This window comes from Lepisma saccharinum, chromosome 10 (genome assembly GCF_977018435.1).
Source record: "Lepisma saccharinum chromosome 10, izLepSacc3.1, whole genome shotgun sequence".
In the NCBI taxonomy this organism is placed as follows: domain Eukaryota; kingdom Metazoa; phylum Arthropoda; class Insecta; order Zygentoma; family Lepismatidae; genus Lepisma; species Lepisma saccharinum.
In genome coordinates, this window is record NC_139238.1 from 80008594 (window position 1) to 80035752 (window position 27159).

The 27159-nt window shown below is 39.2% G+C and overlaps 1 protein-coding gene across 1 annotated transcript in view; it reads right to left on the reverse strand.

Annotated features, from left to right (window-relative positions):
• Positions 1-16338, reverse strand: part of LOC145993976 (ATP-binding cassette subfamily C member 4-like) — a 78259-nt gene extending 61921 nt beyond the window's left edge. Inside the window, exons 1-3 of the mRNA XM_083129999.1 lie at positions 16264-16338; positions 8445-8546; positions 6245-6355 (exon numbers count right to left, since the gene is read on the reverse strand). Coding sequence (XP_082986125.1) covers positions 6245-6355; positions 8445-8518 — 185 coding nt within the window. The 5' untranslated portion in view covers positions 8519-8546; positions 16264-16338. The remainder of the gene's footprint in view (positions 1-6244; positions 6356-8444; positions 8547-16263) is intronic.
• Between the last annotated feature and the right edge of the window lie 10821 nt (positions 16339-27159).

A 27159-nucleotide genomic window follows, 5' to 3' on the forward strand; every position in this document is an offset into this window, starting at 1 on the left:
CATCAAGGCAGTCAGCAAGGAAAGTGCTCAGGAATTGCGTTCCTTTGTGGGATGTGCGACAAGCAACTTGAATGCAGTAAATGCGCTTTACACAGATGTACCTTTGGCGGACATGTTACTCACTCAGCATTTTGTGTCTAAGCTAGATTCAGGAACTAGGAAAGCGTGGGAACTGCAAAATAGTGAAACAGATTTTGTCAGCATAGATGATTTCTTTTCGTTTTTGGAAAGACGATGTCAAGCGCTGGAAAGCATTCAGCCCGCACCAAGTGATGTAAATAAACAATCAATCAAACCTCAACATTACAATGTAAGATCAAACAAGGGTTTTTCGAAATCTTTCATTAGTACCACTAGTGCGAACTCTTGTTTCTTTTGTAAAGAGCCGCATGCTCTCTTTAGGTGTGCATCATTTATTGCCGCGACTAACAAACAGAAGTATGATTGTGTTAGAAGGAATAAACTCTGCACGAACTGCTTATCTCCAAATCACATACTGCGTCTTTGCAAGGCAGGTTCGTGTAAAAAATGTTCACGGAAGCATAACACATTGTTGCATAATGATAGTATATCAAGAACGTCATTTTCCAGCACAGAATGTACGGAAGAAGGCAAGAATGAAAATTCTCAAGCAACGCAAAACGAGAATCAAGATCAAACTCCACAAGCTTCTTATTGTGCACTCAAAGGGCAACATACATCACGCGTGTTACTTTCCACGGCAGTGGTAAAGGTCAAGAATCATGCAGGTCAATGGATATACTGTAGAGCCTTGCTAGACAGTGGATCCCAGAGCCACTTTGCGTCTGAAGAGTTGGTTCAGCGTCTCAAACTGAAGAAACATCCTCAGCATTTACCGATTCAAGGCATAAACAATGCTGAGTCGCAAGCAAACTTCAAGGTGGATATTCAGTTGCAATCTAGAATAAACACATGGCGTTCCAACATTGAATGCTCAATATTGCCGCGGCTCACAAGCAACTTACCTTCACATCGAGTCGACCGAGCATCAATCAAAATACCAAGACATGTAACATTGGCAGATCCGACATTTGATGTGCCAGCGAAGATAGATCTTTTAATAGGCACCCAGATCTTCTTCGAAATTCTCAAGCCTGATCGCATAACACGTTCAGCTGATTTGCCGATTCTACAAAACACTGAATTCGGATGGATAGTCGCAGGACGCATTCCACAACAATGCAGTGGCAACAATTCATCGATATCATGCTTCCTTCGAACGGAAGAAAGTCTCCACCTACAGCTTCAGCGATTTTGGGACCTTGAGGAGATATATACCAGGCATAGAACAAAGGAAGAAATGAGCTGTGAGCATCACTATTGTGAAAACACGGTGAGGGACGAAACAGGCAAATTCATCGTTAGACTTCCACTCAAGGAAAGTCGAGAAGTATTGGGCGATTCACTTCAACATGCCACCAAGAGATTTCTCCAATTAGAGAAAAGACTTGAGCATCAACCGGAACTAAGGATTCCTTACACAGAATTCATGAATGAATATGAACAGCTAGGTCACATGGTACCTGTAGGACAATTACCGATGTCTCATGACCACAGGGTAGCCTACTATTTGCCACATCACGCAGTAATCAAACCACAGAGTTCCACCACCAAGGTCCGTGTTGTTTTTGACGGATCGGCCAAAACCACAAGTGGCAAAAGCCTCAATGACATATTGATGGTCGGGCCCACCATACAACAAGATTTATTCTCCATCATGACAAGATTTCGCACACATCCTATAGCATTCACAGGAGATGTAGAGAAAATGTATAGAATGATTAAGGTGCAAAAAGATGACAATCCATTACAGCGAATATTGTGGAGAAGCTCCAACAAGCATCCAATTGAAGTTTTTGAGCTACGAACGCTTACATATGGCACAGCTTCGGCATCATTCCTAGCTACTAGATGCTTACAGCAACTGGCAGACAGCGAAATCAGCAGGCATCCTCGCATCAGTAGTATCATCAAGGAAGACATGTTAGTTGATGACGTAGTGAGCGGAGCACAAGACGTAGCTGAAGCATTGCAGATTCAGGCAGAATTAATTAACATTATGCAGCGTGGAGGATTTACTTTGCGTAAATGGTGTTCGAACAGCACGACAGTGCTAGAAGCAGTTCCACCAGCCATGCGTGAAATGAAGCTTCCAGTCGAATTTCACGATTCAGAAGTGAAGACTTTAGGCTTATCTTGGGATCCTATTGCAGATAGATTACTGATCAACAGCAAAGCTTCTGAAGTAGCGAATAACGTCGAAATATCAAGCACTAAACGACAGGTAGCATCAGTCGTTGCGTCAATATTTGACCCTTTAGGTCTCATCACTCCAATTGTTATTACATACAAATCATTTCTTCAACAATTGTGGACATGCAATGTTCAGTGGGATGAAGAACTTCCACAAGACTTGAATCAGAAATGGCAACAGTTGCGCAGACAACTCCCTGCAATTAAACACATTGAAGTCAATCGTTTTGTTCTAATTAATGGAACAGTTAGAAATATCCAGATACATGGATTTGCAGATGCATCTCAATATGCTTACGGTGCATGTTTGTATGTGCATTCAACTAACCATAAAGGCGAAACAGCAGTAAATCTACTTTGTGCTAAATCACGAGTAGCGCCAGTCAAGAAGGTGACATTACCTCGTCTTGAATTATGTGCATCATTACTCCTAGCAAGATTAGTCCACAAGGTATTACCAATTTTACGTCTAAAGGTAGACGAGATACATCTCTGGTCGGACTCACAAATTGTATTGGCATGGTTAGCAGCACCATCCAACAGATGGAAAACCTTTGTAGCCAACCGGGTAGCAGAGATTCAAGACATTACGCAAATTAGCGATTGGAAACATGTTCCTTCAGCAGATAACCCGGCAGACATAATCTCAAGAGGTATTGAACCCACTTCAATACAACATAATCATTTATGGTGGCATGGGCCACATTGGTTAACAGGTACAGAAGAGCATTGGCCACTTACGCAGCAGCCAAGGAAAGTAGAAATTCCGGAGGGAATAAGCATAACGGCAGTATCAATTTGCCAGAGTTCGCTTGAGCAAACAATCGAACGATTCTCCAAATTATCGAAATTAACTCGAGTGATAGCTTTCTGTCAGCGATTCATACATAACTGCAGAAAGTCCAACAACAAAGTAAAAGGAAGTCTTTCAACAAAGGAAATGCAATCAGCATTGCATACATGCATCAAGACTGTTCAGCTATCAAGCTACAAGTCTGAAATTCAAGATCTTCAACGGCACCAACAAGTTTCAGCCAACAGCACATTGAAGAGCCTGCACCCATTTTTGGACAGCAACAACCTTCTTCGCGTTGGAGGAAGACTCAAGAATAGCAATTTGACGTATGAAACAAAACATCAAATTATTCTACCTTCGAAAGGTCACCTGACACAGCTCATAATAGAAGCGGAACATTTGAGACAGCTTCATGCAGGATCACAGTTATTGTTGTCATCCCTCAGGCAACAATACTGGATTGTACGAGCAAGGCGTACAATCAAGCAAGTAATTCACAATTGCCTCGCTTGTTACAAGTTGAAGGCAACCACGGCCAAGCAACTCATGGGTCAACTTCCTTCACCTAGAGTCACACCGTCAAGGCCATTTCTCAACTCTGGTGTAGACTATTGCGGACCTTTTCTATTTAAATCGCATTCGCCACGCAGCAAAGTTCATCGTAAATCATACGTGGCTTTATTCATTTGTCTAGCCACCAAGGCTATACATTTAGAGCTCGTCTCCGATCTCACCACAGACGCATTTATCGCAGCCTTGCGAAGATTTACATCTCGTAGAGGTAAATGTGCCAATCTGTACAGTGACAATGGCAAGAATTTCGTCGGGGCAAGAAACGAACTTGAAGAGCTACATAGCTTATTTTCGTCGCAGGAATTCACACAAAATATTCATGAGTACGCGAGTTCTGAATCCTTCCAGTGGCATTTCATTCCACCTAACTCACCACATTTCGGAGGAATATGGGAGAGTGGAATACGCTGCATGAAGTATCATTTAGTCAGAGTAGTAGGAAAGTCAACATTGAATTTTGAGGAATTTGCAACTTTGCTCACACAAATAGAAGCATGCCTAAATTCAAGGCCTCTGACTGTTTTATCCGACGATCCTGAAGATTTAAGTGCTCTCACTCCTGGACATTTTCTCATTGGTTCAGCCCTTACTTCCTTTCCCGAGCCAGACCTCACTGACCTCCCAGGAAATCGACTGTCCAGATGGCAGAGACTCCAAAGCTTTCATCAAAACATTTGGCAGCGATGGTCCAAGGAGTATTTAAACAGTCTTCAGCAACGTTCCAAGTGGACTAGCGTACAAGAAAACTTCAAACCAGGTTTGATAGTTCTTATCAAAGACGACCACTTGCCTCCCCTATCATGGAAATTGGGAAGAGTTACCAGCGTCCAGCCAGGAAGAGACGGCTTAGTGCGAGTGGCCACAGTGCATACAGCTTCAGGGATCTTCAAGAGATCGATTCACAGACTAGTTCCACTCCCTCAGTGCAATAAGGACGGAGATGAGTGAATTTAGTTGGTCAAACGTTGTTTGACCAAGAGGGGGGAATATGTCTCAAGTCATAATTGATATGTTTCATATTTTTAACAATAGATGTCAGGGGAATTCAGTTTTGTTTTATGTTTAATCTCGAACAAAGAGAGAGAGTGACGCTCAGTCAGTTCGCGAGACAATATGGCCGAGTGTGCGTGGTAGTTTCATTCCGTGCATCGCGTTGCATTGCAGCAAGTTTGTATGTACATGTAATCTTTTGTTATAGTCAATATATCCTCGTTATTATCAGTAAGTGTCATTTGCAATCATCCGAGTCGAATCACCTTATGGAATTCAATATGGTCCTCCACTCCAGAGGTATGGGTTTGTGACATCGACACGCAGTAAGTACTATCATTTTCTTTGGCGTGCATCGTACAAATTAGACAGACCCATCTCGGCCCAACAGCCAAGCACATTTTGGTTCATCAGTGGCCACACAAAAAACATTCATTTTGGTCCAGTGACACGGATTCATTCATGGTGGAAGACCTGAAAAAATGGAGAGGCTTGACTTATACGTATGTTGACCCAGCCAGAGGCAGGAAACGGCAAGGGATGATGATGATGATGATGTCATGATTAGCAAAAGTTACAGAAAAGTGACGCAAAAGTAGGAGAAATACATAAATTTGAAAACTATGTACACGTATTAACTAAAGAAAATTGTCGTTTCTGTAGGAAAGTCAATAACTCGCACATACTATTTGCAATATGATAAAATTATTGAGGAAACTGTCGTAAACCTGACTGTTCTAAACGTATTGTAATCTTAAAATTTGAGAACAAATACTATCGCGAAAATAATTGTAATTCCAGAAATTCTATGATTCTTGTAACAATAATTTCCTGCTGGTGAGATCCTATATACTGACGATGATTAATGCTGTTACCGTACTGAACCATTTATTGCTGGCACTATTTCCTTGTCAGTGCAGTGGAAAATCCATCACTCATTTTTGCACTGCAAGTTGTGTCTTACACAGCAATTAATGACATTTTGGTGTCTCTTACACCATGGATATCAACAGGATTTGTTCCGGGAGTGACACAAACGAGGCACTTTTTTTCCAGTGGTGCAGCAAACGAGGCATGTTTCTCCCCAAAATAGCGATGCAGCTAAAAAGACGTAGCTGTTAGCAGGAATATATTCATATATGTCAGTTAGTTATCTGGATATCTGAATTATTCAGCTACTAATTAATTAAATTACACAGATATCTATAATCTACAATCTAGATAATCTGTACCTCCATGTAATAAACTGTCTTTATGAACCTCCTGCAAAATTAAGGGTTATTGTCGATTTTTTCTGATGCTGTTGCCACATTCAAAATTCACCTCAAAATGCTGAGAAAAAATGTAGCTGTAGCGAAATTTTCGCTACAACTACAGGAATTTTGTAGCTTCGCTACCGCTACAACTACAATTTTCAAAATGTAGCGTCGCTACAGCTACAGCTACAAATTTTGTAGCTAGCTACAGTAGCGATGCTACAAGTAGCTCGCTACTTCTGACCACTGTTTGTATCCCCGTAACAAACTGGGTCATGAAATGAAATGGAACCTTTCTTCCTAGAATGAAGAAATATGTGCGTGCGCAAACATACCCAAATACATTTAATTATACCTTTGTAACTCGTCGCCCAATTGCTCTGACAAATCATTGGCTAGTGGATTGTAGATATCTTCCATGTTTAATTCCTTTTTGTAGCCTTTCCAGAACAATCCAAACATCCACCTATGAAAAATAAGCAGTATGGATATTACTGTAGCCAGTCAGTGGAGACTGCTTAATACACACTACCATGCTATAGCACATTACACAATTTGCTAAAATGAATGGAAGAAAAGAACAAATTTCATATATTTAAGAAGTTCAATAAAACACTGAAGTGAAATGAAACTTTTTACATTAAAGTGGCTCAAAATTTCACAGTGGCGCTATGTTTTTTCCATATACTGTTAAGCTATGATGAATAGTGTGTGATTGGCTCTATCACACAATTTCACCACCCCATCATGCCTCTCTATTCTTGCAGGGAACAACATCTTTTGCCATTTCCACACATTCTGTAGCTTATTAGTGTTTACTTCTGTCATGTTTGTAATGTCATATATATTAGCACCAGCTATGAAAAGTTGGAACACAAATTGACAATAACGCTTAGCCTTTAATCTATTTTGTTGGTAAGTTGTAAAAATTGCAACTATGAAACTATAATCTATGCATTTCTGAATTCTGAAAGTGATTTCTGGTGAAGTAGTTATTATTACTGCGAAGGATTAGTTGTGTTTTGTTTTCTCGTGTAAAGGGGGTGGCATTGTAAATGCAAGTAAGAACAGCATCACATACATCATGCATCTTGCAAAAATCACAAGCTGCCACTGTAATAAATGATATGTTAGGCATTATAGACGTGTTGTAACTAATTTACCTGCAGGCCCCACGGCTTTGTGAGGAGGTCCCTGCATGTCAGGAAACCCCAGCTCATGTTACTTTTATGGAACTATTTTGTAAACGTAGTGTTGCAAATAAGAACATCAAATATCTGAAAAATCTTTAATGGAATTTTGTTTGGGTTTGAATTGCGAGAACAGAAAATCAAGTTTGTTGTTTTTCCAAAGAAGTGTTTGTTTGTTCATCACCTTTTCAAGTGTTGTGGTTCAGATTCTTTGTTTATCCTAATTTTTTTGCTGTTTTTGCATGTATAGAGGTGCATGAGATAAATGTGAGAGAGTGCTTTCTCACTCTAATATTAATTTCATTCTAAGATTCTCATTGCTACTTGTTGTAAAAACCATCTCAATACTAAGTCAAGATGAAATTTTTTAGTAAATTTGGATACGGATGTCTGCAGGAACCATCATTGAAGAGGATTGAATTGATTTCAATTGGAATGAATCAGATTCTAATTGGTTTCAATTGGAATGAATCAGATTCTATCGGATGCCTAAGACAGCTATCGGAATGTATTGGTTTCAATCAGAATCCCAACTGAAACCAATTGGAAAATCAAGATAATTGGTGAATTGTATCCAATTGTAAGTTTGTATATATTGTAGAATCAATATATTATAAATTTATTTACCGACTCAAAGCATAGGTAGTTTAATTCTTGACACCACACTTCCTTTCAATCCAATGAACTTCTAAATCACAGGAAATGTGGTGTCAAGAATTAAACTACCTATGTTTTGAGTCAATAAATTAATTTATAACATATTGATTCTACAATATATACAAACTTACAATTGGATACAATTCACCAATTGTCTTGATTTTCCAATTGGTTTCAGTTGGGATTCTGATTGAAACCAATACATTCCGATAGCTGTCTTAGGCATCCGATAGAATCAGATTCATTCCAATTGAAACCAATTACAATTTGATTAATTCCAATTGAAATTTCAATTGGAACCAATAGAAAATTCCATCTAGGCTGTATTTAAATTTGTTCAATAAATTTAATTTACATGCCACTATCAATTCACAAACTATTGTGATATGGCGATTCATTGTTGTCTACATCCAGCAAGAAAGAAACAGACAGCTTTCTTTAACTCTTGTCTCCTTTCATTGTGAAAATCTCAGTCATCAACCACCATTGAAGAGGAATGTTTGATCAATATTTCTGGAGGAACTTTCTGGATACTAGGCATAAAAATGATAAAATACTAAGGTCATCCAAACATGTACCCTTGTGCTGCACCAATGAAATTGATGTGATCCAAATTTAGAACTTTCAATTAGTTATTGGAGGAAAAATAAAAACATTTATAAAAAGGCAACACTGTCTCAATATGAGAGATTATACCCAGGTACTTACGTAAATGTGAGACGTGAAAATGGGTTGGCACTTTCTCTTGGATTTGGGTTATCATGCTTGGTACCACTATCCATCTTTTGGTCGTAGAATTCAATTATTAACCTACAGAAAATAAGGAACTTATTATTTTTCTCTTAATAGTAAGTGTTATATTTGATACTTCTTGGACACAACCATAGGAAGAAATTTATTCAAGCACCCTATTCAAAAACCTCAGTAAATTTACACTTCAACACACAAATTTGTTGAATAGGTTGTAGCCTATCATAGTGGATTTCTGGGGGGTGGAAAATCATATGGTGCATGAGATAAATGTGAGAGAGTGCTTTCTCCCTCTAATATTAATTTCATTCTAAGATTCTCATTGTTACTTGTTGTAATAACCATCTCAATACTAAGTCAAGATGAAATTTTTTAGTAAATTTGGATACAGATGTCTGCAGGATCCCAAAATTTTAATACGGGAAGCATCAGGGGAAAATTGTGATTCTGATAAATGAATGATCAATCTTGTATGCCTTCCTCAAATTGTAAAAGGCAAAACATATTTTGCTCATTGTACGCTGTTCACCTTGCACTCTTTTCCATTCGGTGTGCACTGCAAGGTGCTGCAGTAACTACTAAGGTTAAACCTATTAACAAAAATGCTGCCCCCCATGGCAGAGTGGTTAGCCATGATGCCAGGGGTCCTGGGTTCGAATCCTGCTCTGGACATGGATGTTTGTGAGTGTCCATTCATCAATTTCATCATATCATCACTCATCCCCATCTTCGCAAATTAGTCAAAAATGGCACAAAGGGCTAAGTAAAATAAAGCAAATCAATCAATCAATTAAACAAATAACAAAAACAAGACATACATTTTGCTCAAGAATGATGTTTAACAAACATACTGTATGTTACGTGTATCGACAATGTTCTGTCTTGTACAAACAAAGTCAAACTATTATGGCACACAGTGAATAAGTGTGCAGAAACGGTACACAATGAGCACATGTATTGACAAGTATTAGTGCACTAATTAATTTAACATTTTCCCCACTTTGTTATATGAGGAATATTTATTAGTTTTGCTAAATTAATTTAGCTTTCTTGAAAAACATACATTTATACCTAGGTATATTGCTGCATATTATTGAATAGCAGCAATTATAGAAATAGCTGGATATATATGAAAGATGTGAAGAAGCAATGGAGTGAAGAAGAGCACACCATCATAGTGGAGTGGTTAGCACAGTGCAATTAGCCAAAAGTGGCAGAAAAATGATGCTAAATAAGAAAAATTTTAAAAATCAGGAGTGAAGACAATATCATAATGAATTTTATAATCTGTATTCATTCCCTGATAGCTTTAGAATAATTAAATCAAGAAACTTCAGTGAAAATGTCATTTGCCATGCATGGGAGAAGAGAGATAGGTTCATAGGATCTTTCTTGGAGAACCTGGTGGTAAGAGACTTGCAGGAATGCCAAGATGAAGATGGACCTGAAGAAAATTGTAAGGATGGTAAAAAATGGATTGATCTGGTTCTTATCTCAAAACAGTACAAGATGGAAGGCTTATGTTGCTGCGGCACTTATACTTCAGGTGGTGGATCATAATGATACACTCATACGGTCACCACTCTCTCACAAACAGCTCATTTGCAAACCAATGTTAACTGCAACTTTTTTTTCCCTTTCTTTGCTTCTTATAGTCTATACTTGTCACCCTTTCAGCTTATACAATCACTTCTGAATCACCCTGTATATGCATTTTGCACCATCCTAAAGGTTCTCTGGTCTGCTTTGGGGCCGAGCTCGTTAAGTTGTCAACTTTTTATTTCGCCACTAAGTTTCCAGGTTCAAATCCCATGGTCGGCATGCATGTTCTTTGTGAGTAGCAGAAAAGTGATGCTAAATAACAAAGACACAACAAAGTAAAGATTCTATGTATAATAGTATATACTATCTGACCATAGATGATGATACTGCAGAAGAGGACGAATTCACGCATGACAGGGGAAGTAGGTAGAAACATGCTCGAAACAACGCTTGACGTTCAAATGTAAAGTTGTTCATGAAGAATTGTATCATCTCGTGTTTTCGAATATAATCAGACAGGCACGTACCCAGGGGAAGGGTATCTCATAATTATTGTTACATATTATTATAACCTTTGCACCATTAATATATTGAAATGCATCATTATGTTATTTTGCTTACTTTTACACACTTCCTTCTAGGAAATCTGTGGAACTTATGGAGGGATTTTAGTAATTAAGTTTACGTTTTGCTAACTCACCCATGAAAATCTCATTTCTAGAATTTTGAAAGATCATAGAATAATTTATTATTTGTGTATTAAGTGGTAGAATACAAGAAGCACGGAGTTCTGACCTGGCTCCAACGTTTTGCACTCAATTCTTTGAGCTAACTCGTTTTTAGGTTTTGGACATTATCCTAGAAAGCTATTTAACTGAACTTTATTTCTGTCATTGACGATCAACGTAATAAGTTTATTGCTTTCCTGTAATTTAAAATTTATAACTCAAATTTCCAGAGACAGAAGGGCGTCGACTTATCGAGACACGTTTATGGTGTACGTAGGGTTACCAGATCGCTGTACGGAAATGTAGAACATAATGTCCAAAAATGTAGGACTTTGTCAAAATGTAGGACACAAAACATTCACAATAAATAATACACATTTCCAGAACATATTTCAAAGAAATTAAAAATTTTCAGCTTTTAAAAAAATATGATTTCTTAATGAATTCTTAAATGCAAAATTTTCAAACTTTTATTCAATACTATAGAGCGACCACAAGGAAACTTGAGCGATAGAACCTTGGGCGAGAAGTCCCCGTACACCTGCCACTTCTTCTATTCAACTCTGGCCATAAGGAAGCATGCTTCACTCTCCCCCTCCCCTCCATACGGGAGTAGAACACACTGGAGTCGCTGGTCTGCGCAGTTTTTTTTTTTTTTTTTTTTTTACATGTGGTTCCACTATAAACAATGAATTTCTTACTACATGTTTTAACTTATACTTCTCAGAAGAGCCAATTTTTATCAAAATTTCACGTTTAGTCAAAATATATGTATGAGAGACTGAACGGTCAAACTCTTTGAAATTATACTGAACCTCAATACCAAGTTTTTTACAGGCTTTTTGAAAATATATTTCTCCCATGGCTCCATTGTGCTGGTGGTAATGAAAGTACTCTCTCATTATGACCTGGAATAGCAAACAAATATTCAGCAATTACCGTCACTTGAAATGCTTCCAGAAGTTTCATCCAGGGTAGTTTCTAGTTCAATAACTTTATCTCTATAGCCCTGCTTTACAAGCAAAATATTGAATAAGAATGGGAAACACTTTGTTCCATCAGTATAAACCCTAAGGTAAGAAATTCCACTGAGGCACTGAACAGTGACATCATCAGATGTGACCTTAATGTTCTAGCAGAAACCTTTATTTTCTTTTTGGACAATGACTGAATCAAAATAAATTTCACTATTGAGTTTGGGAGTGCAGTCCATAGACTTATAACTTGCATGTTTTCCCTTTAATTAACCTTTATTCGCCTAACGGTCGAAATTTCGTACGCTACATGTGAACCCCTTAACGCCAGATGGTCGATATTTCGACAAGCAGCGCACGGCAGTACAGGGTGGCTCAATAAGTCACTTAACACCCTCAGTACAAGGCCACTGCGGCATGGAATGTGAAAATGGCGATGACCAATCATTGCCTGGCCAAGGGGGAACCACATTGACGCCACCCACACGGTCGACTGCCATCTTGATGTCCGCCATCTTGAATTCAACTTCAGAATTTTAAATGGGAAGGGGGTCGTGCGACATATCAAAATGGGCTAGAATTTCACGAGAAATGCAATGGTGAAGGTTTTTTCGACGTGTCTTTAACCAGTAAAAAGTTATGACTGAATTCTTGTACCAATTTGCTCCTTTTCGAGGTGTTAGAAAAATGCCTTAAAATTTGTTTAGCGCATCGGTAATGCATCGAGATGAAAGTGACGTCTAGGGAGAGAAGTTCGCATGCCATTGCACACGATTTTAATCGGATACATCCATGAAGAGCTGTGCATTATGAATGGTTGTCGCGAACAATTTACAGTGTGACGCTTCCATTGAATTAAAAGCCCTTCACAGTGACAAGGCTAATGTTTATGTTCATAAGGAAGTTCATAAACAGAATATTCGATGATTTTTATCTGATAACCCATTTTCGACAGATCAAAGCTGAATGGTTAGTGTTGGTAAGTTAATGATGTGGCGTGCTGTGTGGAACACGATTGGTTAGTCAATTTTCCACCAACGGAACCTTAAATGCTTAGGGCTACTTGGATTTGTTAAATAAACAGTTTTTTTCATCCTTGCTTATGGAAGAAGGTACTTTTTACAGAGTTTTTTCAATAGGGAAGAACACCAGAACACTTATGGGAACGTTATGAACCTGTTTTTGTCCAAAGTTAGTTATCAGATGACAAGGGTCGCATATTCTGTTTATAAACTTCCTTCTGAACATAATCATTAGCCTTGTCACTGTGAAGGACTTTTAATTCAATGGAAGCGTCACACTGTAAATTGTTCGCGACAACCATTTATAATGCCCAGCTCTTCATGGATGTATCCGATTAAAATCGTGTGCAATGGCATGCGAACTTCTCTCCCTAGACGTCACTTTCATCTCGATGCATTACCGAAGCGCTAAACAAATTTTAAGGCATTTTTCTAACACCTCGAAAAGGAGCAAATTGGTACAAGAATTCAGTCATAACTTTTTACAGGTTAAAGATACGTCGGAAAAACCTTCACCATTGCATTTCTCATGAAATTCTAGCCCATTTTGATATGTCGCACGACCCCCTTCCCATTTAAAATTCTGATGTTGAATTCAAGATGGCGGACATCAAGATGGCGGACATCAAGATGGCCGCCGACCGTGTGGGTGGCGTCAATGTGGTTCTCCCTTGGCCAGGCAATGATTGGTCATCGCCATTTTCACATTCCATGCCGCAGTGGCCTTGTACTGAGGGTGTTAAGTGACTTATTGAGCCACCCTGTATTATCGTGCAATTTCTCAAAAACTTCACACGATATTTCAGTTTTGTCTTTTTTTATCTTTACCCTATACATATGAAGGTATGACATACTCGAATTACAAAACAATACATCCATTGTTACAACTATTAACAAGAGAAGTAACTTAAAAAAGTCATTTCTTTCCCTGCCTTTCCATTGTTTCCGCCATATTATTATGGGATAGATTTCTATAAGTCGCTAAAACTTGTAAACCACTGCATCTTTTTGAAAAAAAAAAAAAATTCTCCAAGCAAGAGTGAGTAAGAAGCAACATTTTAAGCAACGTCCGACAATTAAGGATTCAGGGGGACGCGGGGGCAAAAGCCCGATGGTCGAAATTTACTCCGACCACGTGTTAGCACACGGCAGCAATTAACACGTCATTTCTTGAAAACTATACACTTTATTTCAGTTCTGTATTTTTGTTCATTAGCTTACCTATAAAGGTATCACATACTATAATTACAAAACAATACATCAAATTGCTACTATTATTAACAAGCGCCGTTTGAAAAGAGCCCTTTGTTTCCCTTTTCTTACTATGGGATAAATTAAATATAAAAGGGTATAACTGCTGAACCAATGCATCTTTTTGAATAATTTAAATTCTAAATGTAAGAATGAGTAAAAAGCAACATCTTAAGTAACATCCGAAAAATAAGGGTCCAGGGGGAAGCGGGGGCAAAGGTCCAAAGTTCGAAATTTTTCGTGATTGCGCAAAATTTCCGAACCCCGTAATTTCCGTTTTTTTCTTCAAAATTTCGGCACGTGCATTGTATTTCCTCATAGAGTGGTCCTTTGTCGTGCTTTCCTCCAAATTTGGTCTAGCCAGCGTCCATAGGGCCTATTCTAGAAGCGAAAAATCGGGACATAGTCCCGAAGATGGCAACACTTCCGCTTTATATACGGTTATTATTTTTTACTCAAGAAGTATTAGTCTGATTTCAGCGAAACTTTGCAGGCTTGTAGGAATGAACTACCGCTACATAGGGTACTACTTTTTTCTCATTCACTTCGGTCTATTTAGGGGGTACAGGGGCGTGCCGTATGCCAACTTTTAAAATAGAAATCAACTTTCTTCTTCTTCGTTTAATACTAATTATTGGGAGTCACAATGTAAAATTTTACCTCCGTTAAAAGCGCTCTTTTTAAGAAAGAAAACAAAATAAATTTCATCTGTCTACGACAATTAGTTCTTGAGTTACGATTTTTTTGTACTTCGTTGCAAGGTGGAGAAGGCCGCTTCAAAATTCACCGGCGTGAACAAGAATACAGGCGCACGAGAGGTCAGGCGGCTAAAGGTTAACTGAAACATGTATTTTTCTAATTAATATTACGTGACGTTCAAAATGTAGGACATTTATGATATATTTCAAATTCCTCCCCGACATGTCCGGGAAAAAACAGGACGTCTGGTAACCCTACGTGTACGTGATTTATCCACAGACCTTGAACAAGCCCCAGATTTTCTACAATACCCTCTAATTTTTTTCACAAATGCCCAATGTCTCCTTTGCACTAACATTTACCTTTATATCTCCATAAAAACGACCTTACAAATGGAAAATTCTGGATATATGTAAATATTCAATAAATAAAAGAAACTGCTGAATCCAGTTAGATAAGGTGAAAGATTCCGAACTCGACTGTCAATTGTGTTTGCTTAACGCCGCAATAACATGATCAGAAAATTATTTTGTGTCGAAATAGTTTACTTTAATTCCTGTGTAACCACTAGCATACGCAGGATTCTTTTTTTCGGAGGGGGCTCCAATTGTAGGGATGAATATTCTAGGGGCTGGGCAGGATGCACTATAGAATATATTTCGTAATTACCATTTTTAAGCTCCATTTTAAAGCTCCATTTTAAAAGTTGTTCAAAGACAAAAATGGTAATCGGAGGCCATTTTAAGGCCGGTTGTATATACCACTTTGGTTTCCCCAGAGTTCTTTACGGCTTTTATTTGGAAATTTCGATTCGGGAGGGGCTGCAGCCCCATCAGCTAACCCTGCGTACGCCAGTGTTTGTAACAATTACTCCCTCTGTCCCATAATTATTGTCCGGTACACCTTTCTTTGTTGTCTCATAATAATTGCCCAATATTCAAACTGTGACATTGGTGTATACAGAAGAAGAACATAAAACAAGGGAATGAGTCATACAACTTTACTACTCAAGGATCAGTATAAATTGTGCTTTCCATCTGCGTCTTCGTCTGTCATTCCTGTACTACCATTTTGGCATACCGGACTATAATTATGGGACAGATCTCACATATTTCAATTTTACAATATTGATTGATTGAATTTAAAATTTTGGGTGCGTCAACACTTAGGCTATTTTGCACCCGTCGCATTATACGGGGTCCAGCCCCTTAACATAACTATAGTAAAAGACGTTTCTGAGGATTAAAATATTCTTACCTTGGTTAAAAGCTGAGGCTGTAAAGGGGCACTCGGCACACATAAAGATAAAACACAGGACAACACACAAACACACAGTCCTACGAAGATTATACTGGCTTTAAGTCCCGACGCCAGAGCCTCGTTAGTCTGCAAAATGCAGTCCAGGGTGTACTACGTCGAAGGGAGGTTGACAATCGGGTGTATACTACGTGGAAGCAACACCCCTTACACTCCAATTTTACAATATTACGAGCGATAGAGAGAGAGCGAGATCTATTTTCGTGTGCATGCCTATGCTTCTACAAGAACCTTTTTACCTTACCTATATTGGAGATGTGTTTCACTGTGAGGACAGTGGAAGTGTAACTGAATAAGCTACCCGAGGAAAGAAGCTTCGTCATGTTTGCATGAATACGTCATAAATTAAAACGTCTTCTCGGTGCTCTGAGAAAGGAAGATAGCTGCGTTGCGTTGTTTGGATAGATTAGGCGATAGCAAGGCTTGTAATGTCTATTGTCTAATCATGCTTGTGTGTTGTTTTCGGCACTCCTCTTGGAACATTGTTTTACGAAGGGCTATTTTTTGGTGATTTTGGTGCCAATTTACCCCCCACAAAATATTTTATACCCGGCAAAAGAAAATTATTTTTCTCCCTTCCAGGGATCATTTTATTCCCCCTCAAAGATAATGGAACTGAAAGCATATTGCATATAGTATACCAATTCTTGACAACGTTACAAAGACAATTGAAGTGGCAGTAAAGACAAAAATGCAGCTATACAAATCAGTATTGGTCCCTACATTAACATATGGAATGGAAAGTTTACCACTTCAAGATAAACATCTGAGTAAAATTCAGGCTAGTGAAATGAAATACCTGAGAAGAGCTGTTAATAAGACTAGGAGAGATAAAGTGAGGAATGAAAGAATAAGAAGAGAAGTGGAACAGGAGTCGCTAGAGAAAATAATTGAAAAGATACAGCTAAAGTGGTGGGGACATGTATTCAGAATGAATGAAGACAAAAAGGTAAAGCAAATTCTAGAAGTAAAGGTGCAAGGTAGGAGAGGTAAAGGAAGACCAAAGATAATGTTTGAAGACAGAATGGAAAAGATTGGAAGATAAAGGAATAAGACAATAAATATGATGAAGAGAATGATGAGAAACAGACAGGAATGGAGGAGATGGATCGAGGCAACCAACCCTACGCTATGATGGCAGAAGGGGACTAGAGGAAGAAGAAGAAGATAATGGAACTGAAAGCATATTGCATATAGTATACCAATTCTTGACAACGTTACAAAGACATTCGAAAAATCATTCGTGTCCATTATGGCCCAGTCATCGAAGATTTCCCTGCCGAAAAGTACGAAATCTTGTGGAATAAAAGTGAGACACCATTCTGCAACTGACCAACCTCACTGATCCGAGCCAACAGCAGGCTGTTTCCATAGTATAGTGCTCATATTTTACATGTATTAAAGTGTTCACAAGAAAATTGTAGCTAGGTTAGATGGACGTTAAGTTTGAACTTGGCAATATACATTTGGTCCAGTTTTCGGTGTTATTAATTCGGTAGCTCTTATTGTGTATGAATTTGGGTTTCTTAGAATATATGTTTGTTCCGGCATAACTCTCGAACGCCTGGAGCAATTTCAACCAAACTTGATACACGTATTACTTGCAATCTGGAAATTATATTTTTGGGGTAAGACACCCCTGGCACCCCTAGGGGTGGGGTAGAAAGGTGTGACATGTAAAAATAATTGCGAACGACCGATATTAAATTCCGCACAAACAGACATCCGTGACGCTATGCAATCCCACACAACGATAGTGTTTCTCGGGTTGTCTAACATTCAGGCTGATATGGCTTTGTGTTCCGAAAATGACCGATATTAGTGTGGAATCCATAGTTTACTTGCTCGCTAAGATGAATAGTGACACTCCCAATGCCGTTCAACTCCAAGCTCATTTTGCACTATAGTTAGAATTCATTATTTTCCTGTCTAATAAAATATTGGGATAAATAAATACATGCGCAACGCAGGGTAATCAGCTATTATTATCATAAAATTGAATGACCTAGGATAGAACCAAAATTCTAAGGTACATAGAACCGCAAGGGAATAGTTTAGCTTACTGGTTGGTAACATATTTACAAATTTGCATCCCCTTAAAAAAAAAACAAAAAAAAACGTTCCTCCAAAAATGAGACCACAAATACGCCACTGAATGGACACCCCTCCCCCCCGTCCCGAAAGCAAAAAGCTTAATTCGCACAGTGGATTATATGAAACATCAATCACAAACAAATGAAAGTATGAGGAAGATTTCAGATCTAAGCGAAAACGATACGCAACACGGAGATTTTACACCGAAGCGACAAGCAGCCTTTTAGTCTACATGCAAGCATTCACCGCGCTCGAGCGAACGAGAGATCGAGACGACACGATGCACTGTATTGAGAAAACGGCCCAGCCGGACCGACAAATAACAGTGCAAAAGGTTCCATTGATTACTGATGGTTCACTTCCAAGCGACGTGTCGCTTCAGTCTGAAACCTCCCTAAGGGACGATCCTCTCAATGTCAACCTCTCTTCCACGTTGTACGAGGGTCACTATTTATATTTTGAGCCTAACAATGAAAAAACAGGAATTTGGCATTGAAAACTGCTTTATTGTTTTTCGAAGTATTCTCCTTTATGGTCAATACACTTTTGCATTCGTTTGAACCATTTGTCAAAGCAGTTTTTCCAATCTTCTTGAGACACCTCCATAATATGGTTCTTGAACGCATCAACGGCGTCTTCCGCCGACGAAAATCGTTGTCCACGCAATTTATTCTTGACATTCGGGAACAAGAAGAAGTCATTGGGTGCCAAATCAGGACTGTACGGCGGATGACCCATCAATTCGATTTTTTGACTGTTCATAAAGTCGGTTGTTAGACGAGATGTGTGACAGCTGGCATTGTCTTGATGAAGAATGATCCGACGCCGTTTGTTTGTTTTCCGTATTTGACCGAAGACCTCTGGCAAACAAATTGTTGTGTACCATTCAGAGTTGACCGTTCTACATTCCTCTAAAGGCACAGTTGCCACATGACCAGTTTTCCCGATAAAACACGCGACCATTTGTTCGATGTGCTTCGAGCGCGAACAACTTTTGTTGGATTGGGTTCATCTTGAAACACCCATACAGTCGACTGCTGTTTACGTTCCGGCTCATATGCATATATTCATGATTCGTCACCAGTTACAATCTTATATACGTCTTTTGAAGCACCACGATTGTATTTATTGAGCATTTGATTGCACCAATTGACGCGAGCGTATTTTTGAGTTTTTGTCAAATTGTGTGGGATCCAACGAGAACATACCTTTCTCACAGCTAAATGATCATGTAATATTTTATATATGCTGGTGGAACTAATGCCTATGGTTGCCTCAATCTCACAGTATGTCACATGATGATCTTGCAGTATTAGGTTTTGCACAGCATCAATGTTTTCTTGAACAACAACTGATTTTGGACGACCTTCGCGAATCTCGTCGGTGAGCGAATGGCGGCCACGATTAATTCGTTATACCAGCGTTTCACAGTGGCAAAGGATGGGGCTTCATCGCCAAATGTGGAAGTAAGTTGATCGATGCACTCTTGTCTTGATAATCCACGTCGAAAATCGTAAAAAATCATCGCACGAAAATGTTCACGAGTTAATTCCATTTTATTGTTGTTGCGCAATCTCCAAGGCAACATAAACAACACAAATCAAGCTATTGACAAAACATTTGAAGTACGTTATGGTCAATAATGCCAGACGATTCCGTGCAAACCTCAAATCCCGCCTAACTTCAATCAGTGTTGCCAAGGCTCAAAATATAAATAGTGGCCCTCGTACACTTTGGTCTGCATTTTGCAGACTAACGACGCTCTGGCGCCTGGGCTTGTCCTGCAGTAGGAATTGTATCGTGTCGTCAATATGTGTTTGTGAATTGCGATTGCCTCCTTATCCATCTCATCATCAATTTATCCCCATCGTCGCGATTAACCAAAACTGTCAGAAAAGCTACGTAAAACAACCTAATTCAATCAAAAAACACAAATGGAGAATATCGTCCTAAGGGTGATCGTTTAGTTTTAGACATCAAGGGAAGCCATTTATACTATAGCTCGACCACAAGGAAAAAACCTTCCGTCAAAAGCGTTCGCGCATCTTCCCTGCAAGTATCGGTGCTCGGGGCAGTGTTGCCAGGTCTGTCTTGAAAAAATCGGGAGATTGTTCCTTGGGAAACCAGAAGATCTGCTACAAAATCCGATGATCTAATAGTAGGGATGAACGACGTTCTCGGGGGCGGTGGCGGCATAGGCGACGCACTGGGGGGGGGGGCAAGGATATGTCCGCAGATTTTTTCAAGCGAGGAGAAACAATGTATTTTTATCAGGCGGGTAAACGATTCATATTACCCCGTAATAATGTTGCCCTTTCAGAAAACGCCACTTGAGTTTGAAATTACCACGTTCATACATCCCTATTATAATAATGGATGTAAATTACTGTGACTGAAATCAACTCATACATCTGAAATAATAGGCACTTTTATGTCAAAATTCATTTTCCAGAAGGGGAGGGGGGTGGCGACCATCCTTGCACTTCCTTCTGGACGTCCATGCCGCTATATGATTTTGTAGAAAATTAAGTATTTAAGTATAGAATAGTATATTAAGGATAGAAAATTAAGTATCTTCAAGCCGATGAAAGTTGGAAGCAACTACGGGGGAGGGGGTGCATTATTTCCTTTGTAATTGAACTATGCCGCTTCGTTCTTTAGCAAATTTCTTGTTATTAACACTCACATGCTTTATTTGTCAGTTATGCTGCCTCTATGTTGCTGCATTCAATATATATACACATTATATAATATATACATACACTAGCACACATGTATAAAATAATTTGCCCACGCTACGAAGTCAGTGTTTCTACCTAGTAAGGCAAGGACGTTTCACTGTGTCTGTGTCAACCATTTCATCAGTTTTTCATTCATCCATATTGTCGTACTTACCCGTAGAGGCACAAAAGCGACGCAAAATAACTAAAATAGAAATACATTTTCGGGTGGGATAAAATACAACCATCTAAAAATAGTAATGCAGTAATAGTAATAAAATAATAATAATTTCCTAGGAAATTGAGTATCGTTTGGCATAATTTCACAGTTCAAACAGCACTTTTCATGGCTGAGTGGGGTTCCACTCTACCTCTCCCCTCCATGTTCAAGTAAGATGAGCAGAAAACGTGTTTTTGACCAGGCCGTTGGAGGTGCCACAGCAATAGTTTATTAAGGAATTCTCCTGAGAATCAATAGGTCTGGCAACACTGACATTGGCCGCGCCGAAGGCTCCTTCCCCCTGTCCTTTTCCTCACCCGCCAGCGCGATGAGGTTCTGCGCAGGTTTCTTTCCTTGTGGTTCCACTATAATTAATGATTTATTTGTTTCAGACTTCTCGAGTTTTATTTTAGAAACAAAGATAGGCGTTATTACTATTGTATCTTATTTTACTTGACGATTTAGTGAATTTAAGGCTTATCTCGAGTGTGATCTCAATTTTAGACTCGAAGGTGGGCGTGGCAACTAGGCAATGCTTTTTATCATAGTGGAAACACCGTAGACTTGTAATCAAGGGGCCATACGTTCGATCCTTGGCGGAGGCATATTGCACGGTGGTTTAAATCGCACTTTAGGTCCGATCCCAATTAGCTTGTCTCGGCATAAAGAGAACTTAAACTTTGTCAAAATTCGCCTTTTAGACTCGAGATATGGGTGGCGAATATGCGATCCCCTTTTCTAGATTTCAAGGTTGACATTACGAATATAGGTGGTTTGGGTTTGGGAAATTGAGTTTAGGATGGGACTTTGTGTAGTGGTAGGGCACCGGCACCTTATAGCTATTGATATGCTAATGTACTGGAGTGCACTAGCCAGCCATTTCCGCGAAAGATTCAAAGTTTCGAAGCTTTCCAAGCGCGTCTCATGAGACGAAGACGTTGTCCGACTACTATAAAAAAGAACCTGTCCCAGCTAACTGTAGAGCAGGGCCTCCCCTACTGTATCAGCAGTGGAGAAGGAGGAAAATCGAATGGTGAAAGCGCAGCGTTGCCAACCGTACGGTCCTGACCGTAAATGTACGGACGTACGGTCCAGACCTTAGTCCGTACGCTAAATGCACGGCTTGTTAAAATTTGCTCTTGCAGTTTTATCCCTAATATTTCCCTACGAAATTCTTAAACCAATCGTACGGACCTGGAGATAAAAATACGGTCCGTTTTCCATGTGCGATCGGTATTATCCTTTTCAAAAGTTTGCAACGCTTACAAGGAAATCGGGTAACTCCCGTCGCCCGTTACGCAATCCCGTTTCTCTCACTGTTCATTGGTGGAGCCCTCTCGCGTCACTACTTGCGCAGACTTGTTCTCGTTCGCCTGGTCTACAGTTAGCTGGTACGGAGTTTAAGTGGCCCTATTTTTTTTTTTATTAACTCTAGCAATGCATTTTATTTATTGCAATAATTCGTCTTTTGCTTCTTGTGTGAATTGTCGAGAAATATTTTGTTTGCCATGCTTTTACAGATTTACCACTCTCACTCTGGATCGTGAACAGAGAAGTGTAAATAAAAGCATTGATTGTGAATAGTTATTTTTGTCGAATATAACACTTGGGCAATTTAATGTGCAAATATTTGTAAAATGATGAGAAAATTGAAAAAAAAATTTCGAGAAAGAATAAAATTTTATTTCATCTTTACTTCATTGCAATAAATTTGTAAAAAGATACTTGCTCGAGTTAATAAAAGTGTTTTTTTTTTGTTTTTTTTGTAAATGGCTGACTATCAAAACCTATAGGCAGTGGCGGCAATTGGGTTCCAAAACTGGGGGGCAAGGACAGTTTACTTTCTCTTGGTAGATAAGGTTGAGCATAGTGAGGGGTCAAAAGTGGCAAAAAGCGGGGGGACAACTGTCCCCATGCCCTCCTCCTAATCACCCCCACTGCCTATAGGGTACCCTACCACTACACGAGGTCCCATCCCAAACTCAATTTCCGAAGCCTTGTCCTCTTCCATGGGCGTAACTTAGAATCTAACTTTGTTGGAGGGGGCGGAGAGCAGAATCCCATAAAAATAATGTCCAGGGTTATTTGCTAAATAACTGTTACATTTGAGAAATCACAAACATTATTCTTTATTATTTTGCTCCCCAGGTCCCAGGATGCTACTAAAAGTTCCCTTATCTTGTAAATCTCAATGAACTCAAAAATTTTGAAGGGCAAGTGCCCCACCAAGTTACGTCTATGGCCTCCCCTTGTTAGAAGCCCAGCTGGGCGTGGCAAAAATAACATCGCTGTTTCTAAACGTCAAGGTGGGCGTGGCCAATATGCGATCGCCTTTTACACTTCAAGGTAGTGTGCCGAACATGTGATCCCTTTTTAGGCGTCCAGTTGCGCGTGATGAATATGTGATCGCCTTTCTAGAGTCGTTTTCACGTTCAGAAGACACAACGGCGCTTATGGAGAAACCGCACAGTGTTGCCAATACAGCGCTAGCTCATGTCGCCGGGAAGCGAAATTTCTCTTTCCACATATCCCAGGACCCGCACCGGAAGTGATAATGAAATCCAGATTCCGGGGCCTCACAAAATCAGAGTAGCCAACCCAGAAAAATAAATAGCTTTAGAAAGAAGCTACGAACGTATGCGAATATGCCGTCTTCTTTAAACAAAAATGAGAGTTGTTAGTTAGCAACATTGCGGCTGAAAGGCACCAGCACAAATTAGGGCGGATTAGGGACACAAGCAAGCGCAAATACAAACTTCATGGCAAAGATGTCGCATTTGCTTCTGGAAATTTTTCTCTGCGACATTTGTGCAAAAACCTACAAATAAATATAAAGGGCCATTCAATGCACATGCCAAATGAGCTCATAAATGTACAACAAATTAAGGTAATATTACATGTCAGTGGATTGCTGCAGCTTGAAATGACACCAGCATAAAGTGCTTGGAAATTTGGAGGAAGTTATTCACGTAAGAAAGATTTGGTGAATTCGATTCTTTGGAAGGGAAGTTATTTCATGAAACTCACGATCTTGTTGCCGAAAGTCTGGGCTTCGAACCCTAGCCAAGGCAAGGGCAGTTTTACCGTTCTATGCTTAGAGAAACTCATTTCCGTAAGTAGTTTCTTCTGTAAAAATGAAGAAATGTGTCTCTAATGTACGAATTGGTAACAGTTTCATGCATCGGAGACACATTTCTTCAATTTTACACAAGAATCTACTTACGGAAATGAGTTTGTCCAAGGTTTACAACCTCCGTCGATATATATTCTTCCTAAAACTTCATCCTACAATGCAGCAGAACAATAAATAATCACTTTTCATGTAATAATATTGCGCATTTTGTGAAAATCGACAACATCATGCCGTTGTTTCCAAGATGTACCTGCAGATGGCTCTAGCGTCGGAAGTCACGCGATCTCGCTAGTGGAATCAGGGTTTCCAAACGCGCGATTTTTTTTCGAGAAACGCGAGTTTTTTTCTTCGAGAAACGCGCGGTTTTTTTCGAGAAAGAAAAATGGTTTTTCGATGAATTTAGGAGTGAAATGGGTGCTAATGGAACCTAACCTAACAGGCCTAACCTAACCTCGTGTGAATGGTTCGTGGGGCTAACGTCAATGGTTTGTGGGGCTACCCGTGGATGGTTTTTGGGGCTAACGTCAATGGTTTGTGGGGCTACCCGTGGATGGTTTTTGGGGCTAACGTCAATGGTTTGTGGGGCTACCCGTGCATGGTTTTTGATCCCCGGTTTTTTACAACTTTCATGCACAATAGAGTTGGAAACATTGATATTCGAAAACAAAAGAAGCGTTACAATTCGCAAAGCAAGCGATATCGCACCGTGACGTGCTTTCCGTAGCATTAAGGAAAATGGTTTATTTTAGCAGAAAAAGTGTTTGTTTTCGTGCAAAAAGCATATTGGCACCTTCCACTATGTTCCGCAATACATAATTGGTAAGTACAAACCACAAGAAAGACAAAATATCCGATTTAAATGTGTCTCCGATGCATGAAACTGTTACTGAATTTTTGGGCTAACATCAATGGTTTTGGGGCCTACCCGTGGATGGTTTGTGGGAAATAAGGAACAACAGTAAGTACTCGTTAATGTAAGAAATAGACATTATTTTCGTTAGAAATTCATTATTTCACCTTAGGAAATGTTCCGCAATGTTACTATACCTGAGACACCTGGGAATCATTTCTTTCACACTTTTTTACATTGCTAACGTACTATTCTGCATTCCGGAACACTTATTTAGGTGAAATAATTGAATTTGTTAGGAAAGTAATGTATATTTCTTACATTTACGAGTACTTACTGTTCTTGTTTATTTCCACACACAACATAGCGATAGCTTACTGTTGATCGTTCCTTGAGCCAGAAAAACCATTGACATTAGCCCAAAAATTCACGATAGCCCCACAAACCATCACGGGGATGAGGTATGCCTACTAGGTTAGGTTAGGTTCCATTAGCACTCCTTTCGTTCAATTTAGCATATACGGACAATACGAGAGCGTATTGTGCTCTCATGCTGGAAGCAAATGGCGGCAGCAGCAATAGCGCGTCGGAAATAGATTTTCGTACAAAACCACATGCATTCGCATTAAAATGAATCAAAATTACATTCCCGAACATCAACAACGCTACAGAAAATGATTTGCGTAAGTACTTTATCCTGTAAATTTGAAGAAATCTGTCTCAGGTATAGTAAAGTGTTACCCAGAATAGTACTTTAGCAATGTAAAAAAGTGCAAAATATATGATTTCTAGGTGTTTCCATTATACTATAATAGTACCAAAATCTCAAAGTCTATACCAAGCCCGTAGCTAGAATTGATCTCAAAGTTCATTTTTTCCAAAATTTAACAGTATTAAATGTGTGTGTTGTTAGGGTAAGACTGCAGAATATGGGCTGCTTAGGAGGAACGCGGTTCATAATTTTTTGGTAATGTTTTGTAGTTAGTAATCGGGTAAAGTAAGTTTGAAGGTGCGGAATAAAAATTTTCGGTAAATGTCTGTTATATCGGACACACATTAAAATCGGATATTTTGTGTTTCGGATGGTTCATACGTATCAATTATGTATTGCGGAACATAGTTGAAGGTGCCATTATGCTTTTTACACAAAAATAACATCGATTTTTCAGATTACGAGTAAATCTTTTGGTTCCTTTCTTCCGTTGCGGAACATACAATATGCCACGCACAGCTGTGGATCATCGCGCGTCGTGCTTGTGTTTTGTCGATTTGGAGTGGGTATGCAGTGTTTCAACCTTCTTAACCGAAAAATGCCTACTTTCGTGTTCATTATGTCATCCAAACCATTGACGGATAGCCCCAAAAATCATTCATGATAGCCCCACGAACCATTGACGGATAGCCCCAAAAACCATTCACGATAGCCCCACAGACCATTTCCGGCAAGGTTAGGTAAGCATAGTTAAAAAAAATTCTCATAAAAAAAGGCACCTTTGGAAAAACTGGCGAGACTGCGTGACTTTCGACGCTCGCGCCATTGCAGGTACACATAATGGAAACAACAGCATAATGTTGTCGCTTTGCACATAAGTTTATTATATCAAAAGTGCTTGTTTCTTGTTGTGCAGCATTCTACGGTGAGAAAATACCTCCACGAACTTTCCAAATGGTACAGAAACTCATTTCCGTAAGTAGTTTCTTCTGTAAAAATGAAGAAATGTGTCTCCGATATAACAGACATTTACCAAATTTTCTATGAAAGAAATGAGAAATTCGTATCCACGTTGGGTGTTCTTGGAAGGAAAAAGTGACATGGTGGCACACATTTCTGCACAAATCTAGTGAAAGCAAAAAGTGCCTACGTTGTTAGGTAGTTAGGATTAGTTCTCTTAGCCCAAAGAATAATTTTTCATTGTATTTATGCTAATGGAACCTAACCTAACCTTGCAGGCATTCCTCGTCTGACGTTGGAACACAAGGTAGCAAAACTCTTGTGCGGAGAGGAAGACCCCGAAACAAATGACAGCAACTGTGTGTAAACAATATGGACGCGAACAAATGGAGAAATGCATTGCTTTTAGTAGCAGGAAAAACTTTTTTTATGCGCAATAATATAATAGTAA